At 46.7% G+C, this 22,531-nt stretch overlaps 2 protein-coding genes across 3 annotated transcripts in view; both read right to left on the bottom strand.

Annotated features, from left to right (window-relative positions):
- Positions 1 to 90: 90 nt before the first annotated feature.
- On the bottom strand, positions 91 to 7,505 carry TOR2A (torsin family 2 member A). The gene is made up of 5 exons (XM_083375299.1): positions 7,011 to 7,505; positions 5,307 to 5,572; positions 4,712 to 4,887; positions 2,977 to 3,104; positions 91 to 1,247 (listed from the first exon to the last, which is right to left on the bottom strand). Exons 1-5 carry the CDS (start codon positions 7,168 to 7,170, stop codon positions 1,003 to 1,005), a joined length of 975 nt encoding a protein of 324 aa, XP_083231425.1. The 5' UTR covers positions 7,171 to 7,505; the 3' UTR covers positions 91 to 1,002.
- Positions 7,506 to 8,881: 1,376 nt separating this feature from the next.
- SH2D3C (SH2 domain containing 3C) overlaps positions 8,882 to 22,531 on the bottom strand; it is a 34,323-nt gene continuing 20,673 nt past the window's right edge. The window contains exons 4-12 of one of the 2 annotated variants that reach the window (XM_083375072.1): positions 18,949 to 19,077; positions 17,528 to 17,976; positions 17,061 to 17,185; positions 15,283 to 15,854; positions 13,217 to 13,332; positions 12,801 to 12,969; positions 12,402 to 12,513; positions 11,371 to 11,577; positions 8,882 to 10,161 (exon numbers count right to left, since the gene is read on the bottom strand). In XM_083375072.1, the coding sequence (XP_083231198.1) occupies positions 9,986 to 10,161; positions 11,371 to 11,577; positions 12,402 to 12,513; positions 12,801 to 12,969; positions 13,217 to 13,332; positions 15,283 to 15,854; positions 17,061 to 17,185; positions 17,528 to 17,976; positions 18,949 to 19,077 (2,055 nt within the window). In that variant the 3' untranslated portion in view covers positions 8,882 to 9,985. The remainder of the gene's footprint in view (positions 10,162 to 11,370; positions 11,578 to 12,401; positions 12,514 to 12,800; positions 12,970 to 13,216; positions 13,333 to 15,282; positions 15,855 to 17,060; positions 17,186 to 17,527; positions 17,977 to 18,948; positions 19,078 to 22,531) is intronic. The other variant, XM_083375073.1, reaches the window with a different exon arrangement.

A 22,531-nucleotide genomic window follows, 5' to 3' on the forward strand; every position in this document is an offset into this window, starting at 1 on the left:
TCAGGATAAGAAGGGGCCGTCAAAGTATTTTTTTTCTCCCTGCAGCTCTGAGACTCTACTTTTCCAAAGGCTTCCTCCATCTTCTCTAGAGAAGGACCCACATTTTTGTGGGCCACGGATTTGAATCGGGCTGGTACGTCTCCCAAAGGTTTTGTTCAGACGCCATCCATTTCCGTGATAAAACAACAACCCCCCCCAAAATTATCACTATTTCTAACCTTCCCCGCTTTTTAAAACTAGCAGCACTCAACGCTGAGCGGATTGCAATATATTATTCGGAGTCTCTTAGTTGTTCAAGTCTGTTGTTCTGCACCAAAAAGAACAGAAAAAAAAGAAAGAGAGAGAGAGAGAGAGAGAGAGAGAAGAAATACTCTCTTTGGCTGATGTTTCCTCAAAACCTCCAAGAAAAACAGTCTCTCGCTCTGTGAAGTCTTTTAAAAGTAGCTGCATTTTTGTGTAACTTGTTGCAACAAGCCACATCTCAGTCCGTCAAGTTCTGGTTGACACAACAGAGAATGCCCTGAAAAACACACACACACACACACACACCCATCCCTGAATTAGAATTGTAAAATACATCTTATTGGATTAAAAGGGGGAAAAAAAATCATAGGGTGCCCCAGATTCATCCTTTGACTTGAGAGGTAGGATTTTAAGACCGTGTAGGGGGGGAAAAAAACACACACACAAATTAATTCGACGGCACTAACGGCAGGAATTTGCAAAACATCCGAGAGACAGGGTTTTAAAAGCCAGGCAAGATTCCCCACGGAATCCTCTTCTCCTTCAAGAGTTTTTTTAAAAAGCCGGATTTCGGGTCCAAGTCGCAAGGGGGCCTGGTCATGTTTGATCGAGCCATCATCATTCCTTGCCTTTTAAAAAAAACCGGCCCTTGGTCCTTCCGAGTGACTTTTTCGGAACCCAGGAAGGCTCATCGCTCGGAAGAAAACCGTAAAACTCCATTCCGGAAACCGGGAGGGGGGGCAAACGTCTCCGAAGAGGTCATAGGAAAAACGGGATGCGGGAAGATACAGTTTTGCATCCGGTGGAGGAGAAGATTTTTTCCTCCTCGGGGAAGTAGGAAAAACTGCCGGCTACCCTGTCCACGACCTCCGGCCGAAGGGGAAGACCCTGGCCGGCCATCTCGTTGACCACGCACTGCTTCACGTGGTGCTGTCGCAGGGGGAGGAAGGGCACCAAGACGTCGATCAGGTTTTGCTCAAAGATCCCGGATTTCCAGAATCCGTCTGAAAGAGACGAGGAAAAAAAAAAAAGGACAAGGGTGAAATTAACTGTTACAGGCAGGAATTTCTACGTTACCTATGTTTGCTTCGAAGCCGGTTTGATTAAGGCAGTGGTTCTTAAACCTTTTCTCTACCGCGGGATCCCCTTTAAATACCTTTTGTGGCCACGGACAACCCCCCCCCCCGAAGACTTAATTCAAGATTTCAAATCATGACATTGCAGACTCCGCGTGATGACATTGTGCACCCCCCTGCCTCCCCAAGGATCTGTGGAGAACGGCTGCAGGATTTGGGAATGGCCAGTCTAGAGAAAAGAAGGACTGGGGGTGGGCATGATAGCAGGATTCCGGTATTTGAGGGGCTGCCAGAAAGAAGAGGAGGGGGGGTTCAATTTATTTTCCAAAGCACCAGAAGGCAAGACAAGAAGCAATGGATGGAAACTAATCAAGGAGAAGCAGCAGCCTGGAATTAAAGAGAAACTTCCTGACAGTGAGGACAATTAACTACTGGAACAGCTTGCCACCCGAAGTTGTGGGCGCTCCATCACTGGAGGCTTTTAAGAAGAGACTGGGCAGATACTTGTCTGAGATGGAATAGGTTCTCCTGCTTGAGCAGGGGGCTGGACTAGAAGACCTCCAAGGTCCCTTCCAGATTCTATTCCCCATTCCATTAATTCTATTCTATTCTATTCTATTCTATTCTATTCTATTCTATTCTATTCTATTCCTTATTTTCTATTTCTATTCTATTCTATTCTATTCCTTATTTTCTATTTCTATTTCATTCTATTCTATTCTATTCTATTCTATTCTATTCTATTCTATTCTATTCTATTTTATTCTATTCTATTTCATGAGACAAGCAACCTGGAATTAAGGAGAAATTTCCTGACAGCGAGGACAATTAACCACTGGAACTGCTTGCCACCAGACGTTGTGGGCGCTCCATCACTGGAGGCTTTTAAGAAGAGACAGGACAGTCACTTGTTTGAGATGGAATAGGTTCTGCTTGAGCTGGGGGCTGGACTAGAGGACCTCCAAGATCCCTTCCAGCTCTATCCTAACTGATTGATTGAGCAATTCAATTTTCACAACGTTTCTCCTAAGCGCGAACGCAAATAAGGGAGAGTTTTCGACAAAACCGTTGGAAAAGACAGTCAATGTAACTGCAAAACATGGCTGAGCGAACAAAGTCCGGTCACGTGAATTGACCCCAAGTTGAGAACCACTTGGGTTAAGGTTAAACTTGGCCACACAAATTTTACCAAACCGGGCAAAACTGGGTTGCTGAAGGCAGAAACAGGCAGAGAGATAGTCTTCAACTTATGACTGATTGCTTAGTGACTGAAGATACGACCTACCTGAAAAAGCTAGGACTTACAGGCCGGATCCAAAGTTTTGGTAGTCGGGTTTCCACCCACTCCTTCTCTCCCCCCCCTCCCCCCATAGTCATCGGCACTTACATTGACTGTGTTTTGCAATGTTTTTGTCGACATCCATTATTTAATTTGTGTTCAATACTTACGAAGGCAATGTTTGCTTCATGAGCCGCCACAAAAAATACAGTGAAATTGGGCAGGGCAGGAGACTGACCCATTTTATGACCCTAACGGGCAGGGTCCATCAGAGTTGTATGCCGAGGACTCCCTCAAATCACCGCGGATCGGTGTTTTTTTAGATCCCAAAGGTCCCACCAAAGTGTTCCTCTTTTTCTCCTTCCGAAGATAACTCACTTCGTGGGTCTTTAGTGATGGCCTCCGAAATCGACGCTTCCAGATCCCGAAGACTGATCTCCTCGCGGTCTCTGCGCTCCCGCCAGAGGTCCAAAGCGATCCGGTTAATCCGCTCCGCGCCCGTATTGCTAAGACGGTCAAGAGGAGAGCAGCTGAAGCCCAGCAGGATTGCCTCTCCCACACCTTACTGGTTTATTGAATACACGACACGGTTTAGGCCAGGGGCCTCCCACCTTGCCAACTTTTAAGACTTGTGGACTTCAACTCCCAGAAATCCCCAAGCAGCTTTGGGGAATTCTGGGAGTTGAGGTCCACAAGTACTTAAAGTTGGCAAGGTTGGAGGCCCCTGCTATATAGGTGAAGGAAAACTTAACTCTAAAACCCCGAGACATCTAAAAATGAGAACCTCCCAGATGTCCACGGAGGTCACGTAAACACCTTCTCGTTTTGAGAACCGCCTGCTTCGCCGCGGTTAGAATGCCCTTGAAAAGTTCCCATACATCTTTGTGCAGAGAAGAGCAACAAAGAGGATTAGAGGGATGGAGGCTGAAACGTATAAAGAACGGCTGCAGGAATTGGGTACGTCTAGTCTTAACAAAGAGAAGGGCCAGGAAGGACATGATAGCCGTCTTCCAATCTCTCAGGGGCTGCCCCAAAGAAGAGGGGAGTCAAGCTCTTCTCCAAAGCGCCCGAAGGACAAGAAGCAATGGATGGAAACTAGTCGAGGAGAGAAGCAACCTGGAAATAAGGAGGAACTTCCTGACAGTTAGAACAATTAACCAGTGGAACAACCTGCCTCCAGAAGTGGTGGATGCTCCAACACTGGAGGCTTTTAAGAAGAGACTGGACAGCTGTTTGTCTGAAATGGTATGGGGTTTCCTGCCTGAGCAGGGGGTTGGACTAGATGACCTCCAAGGTCCCTTCCAATTCTGTTATTCTATTCTATTCTATTCTATTCTATTCTATTCTATTTATTTGTATTTCTATTTCTATTCTATTCTACTCTAGTCTACTCTATTCTATTCATCTATTCTATTCTATTCTATTCTATTCCTATTCTATTCAATTCTACTATTCTATTCTACTCTAGTCTACTCTACTCTATATTCTATTCTATTCTATTCTAATTATTTCATTCTTCTATTCTATTCTATTCTATTCTATTTTACATTCCATATTCTATTCTATTCTATTCTATTCTATTCTATTCTATTCTATTCTATTCTATTCTATTCTATTCTATTCTATTCTATTCTATTCTATTATTCCATATTCTATTCTATTCTATTCTATTCTATTCATCTATTCTATTCTATTCTATTCTATTCTATTCTATTTCTATATTCTATTCTATTCATCTATTCTATTCTATTCTATTCTATTCTATTCTATTCTATTCTATTCTATTCTATTCTATTCTATTCTATTCTATTTCTATATTCTATTCTATTCATCTATTCCATTCCATTCCATTCCATTTATTCTATTCTATTCTATTCTATTCTATTCTATTCTATTTCCTATCCTATTCTATCCTATAATCTATTCTATTCTATTCTACAATCTAGTCTAGTTAGCTTACTCTACAATCTATTCTGTTCTGTTCAGTTCTATTCTATTCTTTGTCTCAACAAACACCAGAAGAACTGGAGAGGTTTCATTTCTCTAACTAGCTGTCACACGTTTTCACTCTGGACACCCAGCCTTGTGTCTTAACGCCCCCCGCCCTCGTTACCTGATAAAGACGAAGATGGCTTTCCGATAGTTGGTCCCGAACACCACCCAGGAAGGTCCCAGGAAGGGCGCAATGACCTCGATCAAGCCTGGGTGCAGATCGTCCATCTCGTCGAAGAGGAAAAGAGAACGGCTACACTGGGTCAGGTTGCCCTGGATCCAACTTCTCAGGTTGTCCTACGCAGAAGGAAAAAATGAGAGAGAGAGAGAGAGAGAGAGAGAGAGAGAGAGAGAGAGAGAGAGAGAGAAATCAACACTGGAACAGGGTGGCCAAGAAAAGCTACGCTCACAAACTGCCGATCGGGATGAGCCAAGCAGGGAACTCCAAATCCCATCATCCACACCCAGGCTTCACCTGGGATCCGGCCACCGACCAGACAAGCCTGCTAGGGCTCAAACGGGCCGCAGAGCAAGCGACGGTGGAGATCGGAGGGCTGTCCCGCTTGGCGAAAGTCCCACCTCGCAAGGCTGGCGCGTCCGCTCCGCGGCCACACGGAAGGAAAAAAAATTTTTAAAAAAAGGAACGCGTTTGCACGCGGTTTGTGAGGAACAGACCCACCACCACCACCACCACCACCCACCCCGGCCTCTCTTACCTTGTATTGCTGGAGGTGGTCAGCGTGGGGAAAGTGAACCAACGGAGAGAAGCGATGGATGTAGCGGCTCCGGAGGCCCGTCCGGAAGAGGCGCTGGGCCATCAAGGAGCTCAGGAAGGTTTTGCCGGTGCCCGTCGAGCCGTGGAAAGAGAGGATCAGGGGCTTGGTGGGCTCGGGATCCTGCACAAATTTCTTCAGGCTTTGGATGACCAGCTGCCTGGCCAGAGGCTGCCCCACCAGGCGCACGGCTAACTCGCACTCGAGACCTGGGGAGGGGAAAAAGAGAAGGCGAAGAATAAGAATAGAAAAGAGAGTATAGAATAGAATAGAATAGAGGAGAGAAGAGAAGAGAAGAGAAGAGAAGAGAAGAGAAGAGAAGAGAAGAGAAGAGAAGAAGAATAGAATGGAGTGGAATAGAAAAAAGAAGAAGAATGGGATGGAATGGAGAAGAGAAGAGAAAAGGAGAAGAAGAATGGAATGGAATAGAATAGAGGAGAAGAGAAGAATGGAATGGAATGGAATAGAGAAGAGGAGAAAAGAGAAGAGAAGAGGAGAATAAGAAGAAAATGGAATAGAAGAGAGGAGAAGAGAATAATGGAATGGAAGAGAGAAGAGAAGAGAGGAGAGGAGAATAAGAAGGGAATGGAATAGAATAGAAAAGAAGAAGAGAAAAATGGAATGGAATAGAATAGAGGAGAAGAGAAGAGAATAATGGAATGGAATAGAATAATAACTTTATTGTCACTTTAAATGTCCATTAATGCATTAAAATGAGATTTCATTGCATACAGCTCTCAAAAGGGTAACTTACCTCCAATATACACTTATGTAAACGTGACCAAAATTAATAATAACAAAACAACAATAATAATAGTCATACAAATACACACATATATGTATTGAGAAGGCGAGGTCCGATGCCACGATGCCCAGTGCCCCTTGGTATCACCCTTCCTGCTATTTCTGTGACCCCAATTTCCTCCCCCCCCACTTTCTTGCCCGATCCTGGGCTTTAAAATTAGGGTTGACCCTCCCCCCCCAAACAAAGCCCATAAATTGAACCACTTTGTGTCTCACAACAACCCTGCAGGGTAGGACAGGGGCAGTAGAATGGGGTCTTCAACCTTGGTGTTTTTATATATATAAAAAGCATCAAGCTCCCTTCGTCCAGTGCGCTCCCACAGGGAGGGTCTTCTCAGGGTGCCACCGGTAAGAGATTGCCGGCGGGTAACACCCAGGGGGAGGGCCTTCTCAGTGGGGGCGCCTGCCGTCTGGAACCAGCTGCCAGTGGAGCTGAAGACTGCCCCCGACCTCCGTTCATTCTGCCAGGACCTGAAGACCTGGCTCTTCGAGCTCTCTGGCCCAGGCTGAGAATTTTAATTTTAATTTTAACTGGGGTTTTATTTGGTCAGGGACGGATATAATTTTTTTAAAAATCTGTTTTTAACTTTTGTATTTTTTGTTTTAACCACCCTGTAAACCGCCCTGAGTCCTTCGGGAAAAGGGCGGTATATAAATGTGATAAATAAATAAAATAAATAATTGCTGTTCTATTCATTGCTATTCTATTCATCCCAGCCTACCTAGCAGGGCTGTTAGCTGGATGGGGAGGGGGCGGGTAGAACTCGAACTCGCTTCCCTGCGCCCCCCAGCGGCCGCGCTCAGCACTACACCCCCGCCCGCCCACCCGCTGCATAGCCTCACCCGTTAAATCAGGCCAGAAATCGCATTCGCAGGACGTCGACAGGCTGCAATGCCAGGCGCTCGGCCCCCAGAGGGCGTCCGAGAGCATCAGCCCCGGCAGAGGCAGCAGCAGTAGCAGCAGCAGGCGCGTCCCCGCCAGGACGCCCCCGCCCCTCTCCATGCTGGCTGTCTGGCCACGAGAGGGTCGGGAAGCGCGCTCCCGCGTCTCCTCGTGCGGCGGACCACTCCCGGCGTGCCCCGCGGCCCGGCTCGTAGTCGCAGGCGGAGAGCGAATGGAATTCCTGGCTTCCGCCAAGCCGCTGCGCGAAGGGGCGGGGCCCCCATGGGGGCGGGGCTCGCCGAGGGCAGGTATTTTAAGGCTCCGCCTCCCCAACCGTTCTCTTTTTTTTTTCCTTTTCAAAAAAAAGGCGGGAATAAAACGGTTTCTGAAAGGGGGGGAAAAGTATTGGAACCAAATATATATTAAAAATAAATATTATTACAGCACTTGGAAGACAGTGAAGGGGGGGAAAGGAATTAAAGATATAAAAAAATATACATTCTAAAGCGAAGAAGGGAAAGGAGCTAAAGAAAAATGGGAAAAAATTGGGGGGAAAATGACGGGGAGATTAAAATTATTTTGATTTTAATTTATTTTAGGGAAGGGCAATAGGTCGCGAGGAAAACTGGAGTAAAAAAAAATTACGAGGAAGGAAAATAGGGAAATATCTCAAGGAAAATGGGAAAAAAGAAGGAAAAAAACCCCAAGACATTTATGAGAAGGAGTTTGAGAAAATACTAAAGTATATAAAAGAGGCAGGAGGTGGTGAGGAGACAAAAAAGGCATTTTAAAGGGAAAATGGCTTCAGGAGAGGATGGAGGAGAAGAAAATGTAGGCAAATGTGGGGTTTATTTAGAAATGAAGGAGAAATACATGGGAAAGTGGCTGAAAAAAAGCTTGAAAGTGCAATTCAAAGAAGAAAAATAAGCTAAAGGGAGAAAAACAGGTGGAAATGTAAAACTGGAGGAAAAAGGGGATGTTTGCACCAAAAACAAGCCAGGATCGAAACAAACCATGGTCTTCCTCAAGAGAAGCCCTAAGAAATGCCAAGTCAAGCCCTCCCAACAAAACTCATGTCTGATTTATTTTCATTCAGAAATTAGTAGAATTTAGTATTAGAATTTAGTCAAATTTCCAAAAGAAATGAATCAATTTCAACTTCATTTAGTCAATTCAGTACTCCCTGGGAAATCCGTTTCAGTTTCTAATCACTTTCAGGCTCGCTTTGATAATTTGGTTAATTTTGCTCTGGGGAGGAAAATAAAAGTTTTTGCTGGTTTTTTTCCTGCGAATTTTAAGCAGGTCTACTCTAGGGGAAAATAAGCTTTTGTTAATACCAACCCATCTTCACATTTCAAGGGAATTCTTTGAGGGTTTCCAGTGGTTTTCTTAAACGAATTTGAAAGCATTTTCTTTCTTTAAAATAAGTAATGGCCCTTCTTGAGCTATTTCTCTTTCGAAATGGGGAATCTGGGTTTTAGACAAGAAATTTGCATTTTTCAAGTTGCATCCTATGTAGTCAGCTTCACTGGGTTTAAAGAATGCTACTCTTTTTTTTTAAGCTCAAGCTTGGAAAGAAAGGCTTTTTTATTATTATTTTTAGGACATGAAAAGGGTTTGATGTCGAAAAAGGCAGGGCATGTAGTCACAAAACAATCTATCCTTGATCTAATTGGAGACAGTTCCCTCCACGTGCCAAAATGGCATTTTCCTTTCTGTTCTTGTTTAAAAAAGGCACAGTTCCATTCTTCCCAAAGAAATTTGTATAGATCATTTCAAAAAGACATATGCAGCAGTGAGAAAGCGCGTTTAAATCTACCATGAAGCCTACGGTACTTTTGAAGAAAAAAAGCATAAAAGTTTATTGTATGCAAGAATCGAGGAAATACACTTCATTGGATCTGTACATTCATTTACAAGACCGAAAAGAACCATGTCAATTATTTACATATGAGATCTGAATACATATGTATATATATATATATATATATTTATAGGTACATATCCACCCCACATGGATTTTTTTTAATTTACAAAACCACCCTCATTCCCTGCATCAAAATGGAGGGAAGCAAAAGAAAAAGAGACTTTAAGAAAATAAAGGAACGTTACTTGGCGTCAATGGAAGGACTGAGATTGGGACTTGGGAATCCCTGGAAAGAAAGATGGCAGTGGACTAACTTTACCTGATTTTTTTAAAATTTATAATTACATTTATTTACCATCCATCCTGTCATGGGGCTACTCTGGGAGGCTTATGGTCGATGGATTAAGTTGGGTGTAGATTGAATGTTAGCGATGATCAGAGATGCCCATGAAAATAGAAAAGCTAAATTTTGGGGCTGCCTTACTGTCTGTGGGGTGTGCCTTGTCACCCAGGTCCTTCTGAGGTTGGGGCACTAAACAAACCATGATTAGCCCCCAAAGCTGGTGGAAACTGCTCTTCTCCAATTCATGGTGATGGAAAAGAGAACGGTGGAACCTCAAAGTAACGGAAGGAGCAGAGAGAAGATTCTGGCACTCTTGGTTTCAAACCCCACTGTGAAGTCCCAAACCCGGGCACGAAATTGGCTATGAATCGTTGCTGAATTTAAACTCGGACGTTTTGCCGCTCTCATGAGCTGCGGTGCAGATCTTCAATACGAATCTGCATGGCTGATATCTAACATGCTTGGCCGCCAGTGCATTCTCTTCCATGGTTTGCCTGGAGGAACTCGGTCGTTGTCAAGTTTTGCAGGAACAAAGTCAACCCAGTGATTGTCAGTATTTCATGCTGGAAAGGCCTCTTTTTGTGTGTGTGTGTGTTTGTGTGTGTGGGTCTCAGCTGCATCCCTTTTGGTCCAACCCTGCCACCTCAGCATGGCTCGAGAACCGCTGCAGCCAGAAAGCGAGCTGCAGGCGCATTCGTTGCAATCTTGCGCCCGTTGTTGTCCGGCTACAACTCGCTCGAACGCACTGCTGGCTCCAATTTGTGGGACAGGGCGGTGAGGACCTTGTTGAACTTCTCATAGCGCTCGCTCTGGCTGCTTTCAGCCCCCCGGCTCCCCCACAAGAGCCGGAGCTGAAATTCGGTGCTAAAAACCTCCAGAAGCTCCGGTTGTGGCTGGAACCCTGCAAGGAGACAACAATGCAAATAAAATCCTGCCCAGCGGGACAAATTTACATTTTTAGATTCTTTGTTGTTAATACAGCTTACGCCACTAGTTAAGCTGATCGGTTGTGTGCCCTCACAACACCCTGACACAATGGCCACTGCTGAGGTCACATCCTACTCACTGACTAGAGCTTACACGCCACAACTGGGTCACGACCAAACAGTTTTGTAGTTTCAGGCGTGGGGGAAGCAGCACCAAACTCCTAGGAAAGGATTTGCAATTTCCACAGGGCGCACTTCTGTCTGGATCCTGATCAACAAATGCCCTCTAGCGGTTAACGAGCATCTCTTCTAAACCTTTCTTTCCTTTTCAAACTTTTTATAAATCTCTTTGCTGCTGCAAGCATCTCTGCTTTACTTGCTTCTCTGGAGGTCCGGACCCAGCCGTCCCCTCTTTATTTCTCGGATGACCTTTTTAGGCCGAGGTACAAAATCGGACGCGGTGGCTCAGTGGGTTAGGACACTGAGCTTGTTATCAGAAGGTCGGCAGTTTGGCGGGTCGAATCCCGAGTGCCGCGTAACAGTGAGCGCCTGTTACTCGTCCCAGCTTCTGCCAACCTAGCAGTTCGAAAGCACGTAAAAAAATGCAAGAAGAAAAATAGGGACCACTCCGGTGGGAAGGTAACAGCGTTCCGTGCGCCTTTGGCATCTAGTCATGCCGGCCACGTGACCGCGGAGACGTCCTCGGACAAGCGCTGGCTCTTCGGCTTTGAAACGGAGATGAGCACCGGCCCCTAGAGTCGGAAACGACTAGCATGCATGTGCGGGGGAACCTTTACCTTTTACCTTTACAAAATCGAAGTTACTACATTTGTTTGCCACCCATCTTGCCGCAAGATGCCTTTGGGCCATCACTGTATAAAGTCAGGAATTGTGAAATCCCGTCAAAATGATTCAAAGTCTGAGACGCTTTCGTACAGCCCTGAAAAAGCCAAGTCCTTCCCACGTCCATCCTTGCAACGCTAACCCTCTTTCTACAAAACACCCCGTTTCGCTCATTTTTGCTTCTTCTCTAACAATAAGCTGCGTTATCTCTAGCTGCTTGGAAGTGCCCAGCTACCTCTTCTAGGGCTTCTCTCCCTCCGCCCTCCCTGCCCTGTTCCTCTGTGGCCCACAGACTTAATTCTCTCACACCTCTGAGGTGGCCTTCAGCTTGTATCACTTACCTTGCAGCTTCACCTCCGCATTGGTGTGGTACAGTCCCCCGTGGTGAGCCACCGTGCGTGCTGCCTCCAGATGGGCCATAACTACCTCCACGCTGTTGTCCATGTTCTCCCAGGCTTCAGGGTGTTCCGGCAGTGCCGTGTCTCTCTCCAGAAGAGTAATGAGAGGCACGATGTGAGGGAAGGTGGTGTTAGATAAGGGGGGTCCTTCTGGAAGGAGAAACAGAAGGGGTTGGGTATTCAAGCAACGTAACTGCTCCTCAGGGTCAGCCCTTCCCCGCGGAGGCCTTCTGCTTTTCAAAATTTTAGAGGGTCTTTGTGGATAAAAAAGGGGGGGGGGTTGCTTCTCTTGGATTGTCTCCTTGGGCATCATCTGTAATCCTGGCTTGGGGGGGCAACATTAGAAGAAGGATTTGTGGAGGGTGCACATTCCGCCTTTATTTATTAAATTTTTACGCCGTCCATCTTCCCTATAAAGGGGACTCTGGGCACCTTACAAAGCAAGTAGAAAAATGATTGAAATGTGGAAACTACACTAAGATTTTAAAACTATACCGAAACCCAGAAATAAGATGGACAGGATGGGGAGAACCTCTTCTTAATACTTCTACTTACTTATTGATCTAAGTAGCTACAAATTCTCCTCTTCAGACACAAAGGTTTCTTTTTTTCCTTTGTCCCCATTCCGATTTTCCCCAAAATGTATAAATTAAGGGCTACGTTAGTGACCGCTAAAGCCACTGGCTACTAGACAAGAAAAGGCAGATTCAGATAATTTCATTTCAACCGACCAAGCTCTGGAAGGCACCTCAATTCCCATTTCTCCCTTATCTTCTCTCAGCTCTCCTTATTTTATGGAAAAGCTCTTTGCGCAAAAAAAACAGGAATGCACCTGCGATTGTGGGCGTGCGCACTGAAAAGGCAGAGCGAGGGAAGTTGCAAACCAATTCTTTGAACTCCTTAAAACAAAAAACGGAGTGCGCTCGCCAAGCTGGTGTGCAAAAAATCAGTCTACGAAAAGCTACCCGGCTCACCTTTTCCTTCGTTCAGGCTCTTGAGGAAAGGCTTCAGCTTCTTCTCGTAAAGAATGGCGCCCTCCGTGTAACGCTGGCGTAAAACCATCCAGGTTTGCTCCAGGCGGGAGATCTGAAGGGCAAAAGAAGAAGGGGAAATAGCCAGCTGTGGGTCAGCGACACTAACCTGACAGGGCACGATGATGACTCTGGTCCGGGGGGCCCAGCAGATAGCATTTGGGGAAGGTGGCATGGTCTTATAAGGGGCCTGTGCAAGAAGAAGCTCAGCAGTGGGGGGAGAAAAATAATAAGAAAATAAGAATCTGGAGTGACACTTAAGTAAAGACTAGGCAGAGCTTCTCTAAGGCTTCAGGATGTCCAGGGATCTTTGCCATCTTTTGAAGCTTTCCTGAAAGATACCTGGGTCATCTCCAGCGCGTTCATCACAGCGCCAAAGCTGTACATGTTGCCCATGGTCTTCAGCTCGGCCGCCAGCTGGATGGTCTTGTGGAGCAGAGAGGCCCGCTCCTCAACGCTGCCTGTGCACCCCAGAATATCCACCGCGATCATGATGGTCATGGTGTGGAACCTAAGACGTAAAGGGAAGAAGTTGCCATCAGGTGTTGTTAGCAGCCTTGGCTGGATTCCGCGCGACAAGATGTCTTTCGAGCGCTTTGAGTATTGAGGACTAGAAACCTGCAAGCAAGCTCTGCTGAAATGGCCAAATTCTGTGTCTAAGAAGTGGCAAAAACCCCACCAAACATCTGTCCCCCCCCCCACACACACTTTCCCATCACTTCTCGCCTCTTTTGCTTTGTCACGCTCTGCACTCTTACCTTTCCAACAAATCCAGCCGAAGTTGATGTCCGTGGGGCAGGGTGAGCAGCTCCATCCCTGAGCTGACTCCCATGAGCCTCTGGGTCTCCTTGGTAACCCCCAGTATCCTAGCAACCTGCAACAAAGAGGACAAAGTGGTTTAATCTCCCCGGTCCTTGGATGGAGAGGGGAATCTCCGCAAAGAACGGTGGGAAAAAATGGGAAACCTAATGGTTGCAATAAATTTGCTTTCCTATCTCGCCTTTCCATGCTTTCATGCTCCCAGGAGGACCTGGCCTGTAGCAAGAAGAAAAATTGCTTCAGCAAAAAAAAAAAAAAAATGGGAACCAAAGTTTCTTCTGCAAGGCACGCTCTGGTCTATTGACCCGGATCAGAGTCTCTATACATTTTTTAAGGATTTCCCCCAACATAATCCTTCTGAAGTTTATTGCCTCTTCTCCTGCCCTGTGTGATAAAAGTAAATCTGCAGGTCATAAGCTGCCTGCAATGAGTGCAGGTTCGAGTCCCACCAGGCTCAAGGTTGACTCAGCCTTCCATCCTTCCGAGGTAGGTAAAATGAGGACCCAGATTGTTGGGGGCAATTAAGCTGACTTTGTAATAATGCTGCTTGGGTGTGTGTGTGAAAGCCCTAATAAGCAGGCATATACATAGAATGAAGGCTACTGCTAAGCACATTGATTTGTGCTTCTTAGATTGTAAGCCGCCCTGAGTCTTCGGAGAAAGGCGGGATATAAATGGGATTAAAATAAAAATAAATAAATAAGTTGTGGATTAAGACTGGCTTAAAAAAAATATAAATTGCTCCTGCCTTTTCGCCTTGCAATCTCGGCAGTGACAACCCCCTATTCGGGATGCCTTTCTCCCATCAGGAAACCCGTTGACACCTCTCTCCAATCCTACGCAACTCGGAATGACTCATGTTCTCGATTCAGTTAAAAACATAGCCTCGCCCTGTAAGCTTTGAAGGACAGATCGCATGACGTCACCGAGTGAAATAATGACATCACGAGTGCTGCAAAATCGCAAGGGAAGGAGAGTGCCCAGGAGACAGTAAGAATCGGTTAGATGCCCTTCGTATCTCTTGGAGATGCTGTTATGTTTCTTAGCTGATCACAAGAAGATTGAAAAGGGGCGCTCTGCTAGCACAGGCGTTTAAATTGGCTTTATTACAGGTTTTTTTTTAATGCTGCCTGATTCAGGGGAGCCTTTTACATGGAGAAACCATCACAATCAACAAAATCTGTATTAAAATCTAGAAAGAGAACCATCTCCAAGCACTATGGTCCAGTATTAAAACTTCTCCCTTGCTCTTCAAAAGAAAAAAACACACCTGTTTTTCTAAAGAAAAAATGAGGTAGGGATGAAATTGCCTTGGGGGGCACAATGGGGAGGGAGACCCTACAATAAATGCCAACCTCCCACCCCCCCACCCCCAATTTTCTGGAAGATGATTTATCTGGAGCAATCTATGCTGGGCAGATAGAGAAGCTAAGCAGATCTGACCGCAAAAAAGACAAAATCCTAAATTATCTTTCTCTGTTTGTCACCAGTTGGTTTGAAAGAAAATAATCCAAAGGCACCTGGCTATGGGAGCACTAGAACTCCCAGCCTCGCAGTTCCTAACTGAGACCTTAACCTCTACAGCCTCCCTTCTTTATTTCGATCTTACTTTCCAAACACATGGGTCACCACTAGCCTCTGATTAAAGAAAACACCGCCATCTTGAAAAAAGCAAACACTGGTTCATTTCCCAAAAATCTGTGCTAGAAATAAAAGATAACGCTTGGGAGAGGGCTGAGCAACGACTACAGAGATGATAGTAAACTATTTCTTATCTTGACTAGGGGATCATGCAATCCCTTCCCTCTAGCAATCTTGTGGATTTTCCGCCCGATGCCTTTCCGAGCGGGACTGAGTTGGACTTTCTTGCTGATGTGCAGGTTGCGTCGTCTCCCCGCCGAGAGGCGACCAAGCGGATTGCCTGACGCAGTTATTGGCTCTGAAAAGGACCAGGCCAGAGCATCCCCTTTCCTATCGAGCCCTCCCACTGTGCCCCTCCCCGTACCAGGCAATCCACGTGGGTGATATGCTTGGCGAGAGTCCTGGCGTCCCCTTCGGCAAGCAGTTCCTTGATCTTCTTCAGCACCATCATTTCCAGAGGTTTGTTTTCCCCCGGAATAAGCAAGGAGTGGAAGAGTGCCGGATTGAATGAGGATGTCCTTTCCACCACTGGGACCACAAAGCCTATCATGTCCTGCTCCAGCCTCTTCCTGGGCCCAGCTTCTCCTTCGGAACCGTTCAGGACAAATCCTCGCTGGCATTCGTCCCCCTTTAGCCTCTCCACGTAACTCTTGGTTGGCATGACTTTGTTGTCGGGCATTGGCCTGTCCCATTGGACCGGAGAGGGTGGGTGAAGCTGGCAATAATGTCCTGAATCTGGGTCGCTGTAGCTGCTGGCAGACGGAGAAGGGGACGCCCTGGAGCATCCGTGGGAAGAGGTCGAGTAGGTGCTGTCCGACAGCTCACTCTTACTGCCATTCCCCTGGCATAGCTGCGGCTCGCTAGAGCGTCGGATGACCGGGGATGACGGGGCGGCGCCATTGCCAGCTTGGCTCGCTTGTGGTTTGAGACGAGTAACTGCAAAAAAAAGAAAGAAAGAAAGAAAGCAGCAGAAAAACCTGCTTTTAACCAAGGTTGCATATTTGCAGGGCCTGAAGGAACAGTTCAGCACAACATTATGCAACTTCTCTGAAAAGAGTGCGCGCATGTGAAACTGAAATGCACATTTTACACTGTGCCCGTGATATTAAGCTGACTTTGTAATAATGCCGCTTGGGGTGTGTGTGAAAGCCCTAATAAGCAGGCATAGACATAGAATGAAGGCTATTGCTAAGCACATTGATTTGTGCTTTAGATTGTAAGCCGCCCTGAGTCTTCGGAGAAGGGCGGGATATAAATGGGATTAAAATAAATAAAAATAAAAAATATGAGTTAAAGTGGTGTTGCTACTAGCTGAATGAACTTAGTAGGACTCTTCAAATAGATGTATGGGGGAATTGGTTTAACTGGTAAAGTTAGGAATGTTATATCTTCGTAAGTGCGGATCCAAATGTTTCAGCTTCAGCTTAAAGCTACAAAACTGGAGCCTTCGGCATTCGAGTCATAATTTTTAAGATAATCACATTCGCTGCATGATTTTTGCTTTAAAAAAAAAAAGAAAAGACTATCCAATTGGAATGGTGGTCTGGTCTAAGTGCATTTTAAATTTAAAGTCTCCGATGAACAGAATGACATCTTACAAGTCACCCTTAGACAATTACAATTTATTTCATCATCACCCTATCCTCCCTAATGGTGGAATACTCTGCTTGCGACTTTAAAACAAGAGGCTTATCTGGGTCAGGGAAAACCTGGAGGCTACATTCTCACAAGCTTAAAAAAAAACTGAACTTCAGCTAGAATCTTTGTGGTTCAGCCTCCCGCAAGCAGCCAGCTGACCGGTGTGCTTGTGGACGGACAGACCACTTTCTGCACAGTGGAGCAACAAGAGGAAAGTAACAAAATGGGTGTTGCAACATCGCAGGCCCCAAAATTCTTGCCTGCAAGATCACAGCACACGCACGAAAGGGTTGAAGTTGTGTCACGGTGTCTACAACAAACATTTTGTCATTTGGGCGTTGTTGTAGTTAGAGGCAGGTTCCTCTCTAGTTGGACGCGTGATACAAATCCCAGAAAATGGGTTAGTTGAAAGGCATTATGCAGTCTCGAATCTTTGAAACCTATCTTTTGTACTGTACAGGTTAACAACTTTTTTTGCCCCCCTTTAAACAATGCTCTGCCTACCAGTGCTATAAGCCGGAGTGGCTGGGGTCTCGGCGATGGGTGACATTGGGGAGTGGAGGTCTTGGATCTGGTCCACACTGACAGCGCAGTTCCGAATGATGTCCCGGTGATGCGGCAAGGAGACACTAAGAGAGGAAGAGATTAAAATGGGTGAAAATCCACCCCCCCCCCAAGAACTGAGCAGAGTTGTAGCATGGGGGCCACTGAATGAAGCCCAGCTGGAAGGGCTGCTTTGAAACAAGAAACCCAGAAACCCAGAAATTGCATTTCCTCGAAAAGCGGAAACTCCGGTCTGGTTGAATTTACAAAGCCGTCTTTCTCCAGCTTAACTCCTCCATTGGGGCTGGAGTAAACCCCATTGCAAAACTCAGGATTTGCCCCACAATCCCCCCACACACACTTCTGGGATGTGGGCAAGAGCCTCCATATCCTCCAAGATGGGAGTTTTTCCGAGTTTTTTTTTTTACCTGGTGGGACACCCATCGCTCCTCGTGATCTTGTCCGCGGTCAGTCCGTCCGTCATGGTGATGCTCCTCCTTTTGATGTGCCCCCCTTTCTGGCCAGGGTGGCTATGGGAGCTACTGTGCTTCCCATTGGCCAGTCCGTAGCTGGCCTCCAGGTAGCGCAGCGGGAACGTGCGGTTGATGGGGCAATAGAAGATGGCATTGCTCTGTTCTGAGATGGGCTTCCGGTTGCCCACGTAGAAGCGCACCAAGGCCGGGACGTTGTCGAAACTCTCCTGCTCAAAGAGGTACTGGATGTGGGTGCGCCCTTCGCCGGATTTCACCATCACCTTGTTGATCTTGAAGTGGAGGGCTTCGTTCCGCCAGCGGCACGTCAGCACGTAATCGCCCAGGCTGGTGAGCGAGTCGCGGATCAAAAAATCCCCGTTCCTTTGCACCAGGCTTTCCGACACCTGGGGGAGAAACAAAATTACACATAAATAATAAATAAATCCAGATGGGGATGAGAACCGTCCGTGAGATGAGCCCAAACTTGCTTAATAATATAAATACAAAAATCAATGAGTAACTTAAAAAAAAAACCACTAGTAAGGAGGTAACTTAAAAAAAAACCCAATTAGTAAGGAGGTGGTGCAGTCTTATTTTTTTTAATTAAAAGTTTTACAATACATTTTATTTTTAACAAACAAAACACAATGCCTCCCCACCCCCTACCCACTCCCCAACCCTCCCCAACCCCTCCCTCCCTTCCCCCTCCCCCCTCCCCGACTTCCCAGAGCTAAGTACAGGGTATAAGAATACAAACAATCATAATCTACCTTATGCAAACAATCATAAACTATTAAAACTATTGCACTTTAACTCTTATAAATTAACTCCAAGCAGTATAAATATCACATCAATAATTATTCAAATGCTGGACAATTATTTTTTAGTTCCATATTTACTCCACAGTATTTCTTTGTTGCAAATAGTCTTCCAAGTACACTAAAATCTTTGCCATATCCTCCAAGTTGGAAACTTTTACAGTCCACTCTTCTATAATCGGCAGTTCTTCCTTCTTCCAATATTGCCCTACTAAAAGTCTTGCTGCCGTAATTAAATTCAGCATCCGCTTGATATCCATAACAGTAGTATCAATAAAAATACCCAATAAGAACAATTACAGACAAAACAAATTTACATCAATCATTAAAAAACCAATTTTCTAATCTTTCCACCTGGCCTGTAATTCGTGGTGCAGTCTTATTTACGTCTACACCGTCAGCCTCCTCATTCTGGAAAGAGTCAACTACACGTTCCTCCATTTCTCCAACCAGGCTGAGCGACACCAGCACCACCCAGCTGATTGCCCTCCCTTCTCTTGATCAACCCAACTCCCGACCCCATGTTGGCCCGTGGTGCCCTGGTGCCAAAGGTCTCACCTCCCGGGGGATGCGGCCATGATACCAGGCGTGACTCCTGAGGTCCGAGCTGCTGAGTTTCAGCTCCTCTTCCAACTCCTTGTGTAGCTTCTCAGGGGAAGAGTCGAGGATGTATTTCTCCTTGGAGAACTGCCGAGAAGAAGAAAGGGAACTTTTTAAGTCAGCCGCCGACCACCCCCCAAATGAAAGGTAGAGCTTTTGAAGAGAGCCCCCCCCGAAGAGATGCTTGTGACACCTCAAAACAGAAGCTCTTGAAGAAAAAAGGATTGATGGTGTTTTTTTGTTTTTAAACTAAAAAAGGTGGAGTAGGAAAAAAGAACAGGACTGGCGGATTGATTCCTCAAAGTTAGCTGGATCGGACAGTCCACTTATGTTTGAAAGGCAAACCGGAGCAGTTGAGTAACTTGGTTTGTCTCAGGACCGCCACGCAATCTAACTTCACTGCTGCAAACCATGGGGCTTTTGTTGTTGTTGTTTTTAACTTCTGAGGCAGAAAACCACGCTGGGCCCAGCTCTTTCTTTCGCGACGCATTTAAGCAAAGGCCGCCCAAACGCAAACCGACGGCGGACCGGCAAGGCCACTTCGGTTCAGCACGAACGGGGCGATGCCTGAATCGCGTCCAATCGCGGTTGCCGTATCCCTGCTAAACATGGGAAGGCAGCCAAAAGGAAACGGGCCTGCCGGCGAACATGAGTTGTTGAAGTGGTTTGGAAGGCGGCGCATGGGCGGCTGGCAGCAGACGCCTCGGCTGCGAGATCCGCTCGATTGTCCAGGGCCTGGACTGGTGCGCATTGGAGCCAGTGGCTGCAGCCAAAGCCAGAACAAGTCTCCTCCTTGGAAGGCTTGTCTCCCTCGTAACCCGTCACTCTCCTGCAGGATGCAATCCTCCTTCTGCTTCTCCAAGCACGGAGCTGGTTATTTGGGGAGACACTGACGTGGGTTCAGCATCTTGAGAGGGATGGAGGATAGCCAACGTTGTTGTTTTTTTTTGCCAGCAGGCAAACACAGCAGGGCCACCACACGCCCGCCACCCTGCTTGACCAATTATTGCAGCAGCTGCTTCCCTCCCCTGCTCTCGTGAGCACGGGGGGGGGGGGGCTTGGGGCAGACCCGCTCAGTATAGAAGAAAGCCCACCTTGATGGTGAAGTTAAGGCTCATTTCTGCCTTCCTCCTCCTAAAATGTTTACCCACCATTCTGTGCTCTTTAATGGCATCAACCCCTTAAAAAAATAGCCCTTTTTCAGCTGCTAGAGTAGCTGGGGTGTGTGTGTGTGTGTCTTTTTTTTTAAACGTCCTCTTTGCTTTTAGCTTTTCGGAGTTGCCGTTGAATTCTGCTGGCAATCGTCTCGGTGTTTACTGCGCGTGGATTTAGAGATGGGTGCCACCCTATGTTGTAGCAATGTTGTAATAAGCTGAACTAGCATTTGGCTCGAAGGAGAGGTCCTCAAACCCTAAACCCACCAGCTCAGAAGACCACTTAGAGAAGGAGGAACGTTTCTACAACAACCAATAATAATTCAACAGCATGACTTCCACCTCGTTTAAAAAGGGGGAAAAAATTGGCAGGGGATGACAGCATCATTTGAACCAAAGAAGGAATTTTAATTGCTTGCCACCCAGCTCTGCTTTCTCTCCCCTTTGGAGACAAAACGGTTTCCTGGCTCACAATCTTCCTAACAACCCGACAAGTCAGCCAACAAAGCCAGAAGAAACTGGGCAGACTTCTTGCGTGCCCCACAGAATGAATCCCAACCTGTTTGCCAACTATTGCGCACGGGTATGTGGGTGCAAACGCTTGCTTCCTTCGCAGGCATGAGGAGGATGCATTTACAAAGACGTGGGAAATTAACATGATCCCAACAGTGGCGTGATGGGAAGGCAGACACCGCCGAGGCCCTTCCGAGTCTCGGTGCTCTGATTACCTAGTCAACTGAGTGCATTCAGCTGAGAAAAAAAATAATAAAACCCATGAAGATGAGCCTCGCAGCCGAGAGACAGAGAGAGAGAGAGAGAGAGAGAGGGAGAGAGAGAGAGAGAGAGAGAGAGAGAGAGAGAGAGAGAGAGAGAGAGAGAGAGAGAGAACGCTGAGCACATGCAAAATTCTTCCCCTTCTATTTTTTCTACTGCTCCGATCGCCATGGCGAAGTATTAAGACGCTGGACCAGGATCTGCACAAGCCAAACTGGCCCCAGACTCTGGAAGACTTTGGGCCAATTACTGTCAACTGTCCAAGCTACCTGACACACCTTACGCCCATTCCTAAATGCTGCGGATGACAATGCGTGCATTGTGACGTTTGCGATACAAGCTCAATCAATCAGAGTAGAGCTGGAAGGGACCTTGGAGGTCTTCTAGTCCGACCCCCTGCTCAGGCCTGAAGCCCTATACCGTTTCAGACAAATGGTTGTCCAGTCTCTTCTTGAAGACCCACAATTTCTGGAGGCAAGTCGTTCCACTGATTAATTGTTCTGACTGTCGAGACGTTAGCTCCTTAGTTTTCGATTGCTTCTCTCCTTGGTTAGTTACCATCCGTTGCTTCTTGTCCTGCCTTCAGGCGCTTTGGAGAATAGCTTGGCTCCCTCTTCTTTGGTGCAGCCCCTCAGATATTGGAAGACTCGCTATCCTGTCCCCCCTCGTCCTTCTCTTCGTTAAACTAGACAGACCCAATTCCAGCAACCGTTCCTTATACGCTTTTGCCTCCAATCCCCTAACCATCTTCGTTGCTCTTCTCTGCGCTCTTTCCAGAGTCTCAACAACTTTTTTTTTATAGTGTGGCGACCAAAACTGGATGCAGGATTCCTCGTGTGGCCTTGCCAAGGCGTTACAAAGCAGTCCTAACCCTTCATGTGATAATAACTCTGCTGCTTTCGTATTCGGGGTGCAAATACGGAAAGGACGGGCTTCGTCAAGGGGTCTGTGCTAATTGCTGCCTGTGTGGGGAGAGTTTATGGGGGGGGAAATAGGAGCAGGAGGAAAGGTCGGATCTGCTTTCTTTGGGAGTCGTGGGGGAAAGCTTTAACAAACCGTCTCTCTCCCGCCAAGGGTTAATCCCCTCCGTGGTTGAAGCCTGCTGGGGTAATGAATAATAATGACAGATTTTGATAGGGAACCTTCTGCATAAAGATGAGTTTTGCCTTCCTGGCCCACACCTGAGCCTTAAGCATACAATCCCACCCTCTCCATTTCTGCCCAGCCTCTCCAGGGGAAAGGGGAGGCAATGATGTCATGTCTTGGCTCCCTGGGGCCCAACTGCCTTTGACCCAGGCCAAGAGAGAGGAGGAGGAGGAGGAGGAGGAGGAGGAGGAGGAGGAGGAGGAGGAGGAGAGGGCACAAGAGCCAGGGGTTCAAATTCCCTTTGATTCAATGGCTCCAAAGGAAGTTCAGCTAGACAAACAGGGCTTGCCGTTTCACGAGAGTTGGATTCCACCCGATGGGCTTTCTCCATCCCTTCCCTTTCGCTCTGAAATGCTGCATCCCTTCCCCAGCTTCCCATTGGCTGCCAATGATGTAATGGTTTCAAAGACCGGCTGCGCTGCCATTGGTGGGGAGAGGCAGAGATGCTGCTGTCAGCTGAAACACAC

The sequence above is a fragment of the Vipera ursinii genome, assembly GCF_947247035.1.
Source record: "Vipera ursinii genome assembly, chromosome: 16".
NCBI classification, from domain to species: domain Eukaryota; kingdom Metazoa; phylum Chordata; class Lepidosauria; order Squamata; family Viperidae; genus Vipera; species Vipera ursinii.

What these genes read in the sequence shown, in the direction of transcription:
- TOR2A (XM_083375299.1), bottom strand. Translation starts at nt 7,170, where the DNA reads ATGGAGAGGGGCGGGGGCGTCCTGGCGGGGACGCGCCTGCTGCTGCTA. An exon ending in TTTCTGGCCTGATTTAACGG is followed by an intron (nt 5,573 to 7,010) that starts GTGAGGCTATGC and finishes TCCCCTCCCCAG; the next exon opens with GTCTCGAGTGCGAGTTAGCC. An exon ending in ACCACCTCCAGCAATACAAG is followed by an intron (nt 4,888 to 5,306) that starts GTAAGAGAGGCC and finishes CCTTCTGCGTAG; the next exon opens with GACAACCTGAGAAGTTGGAT.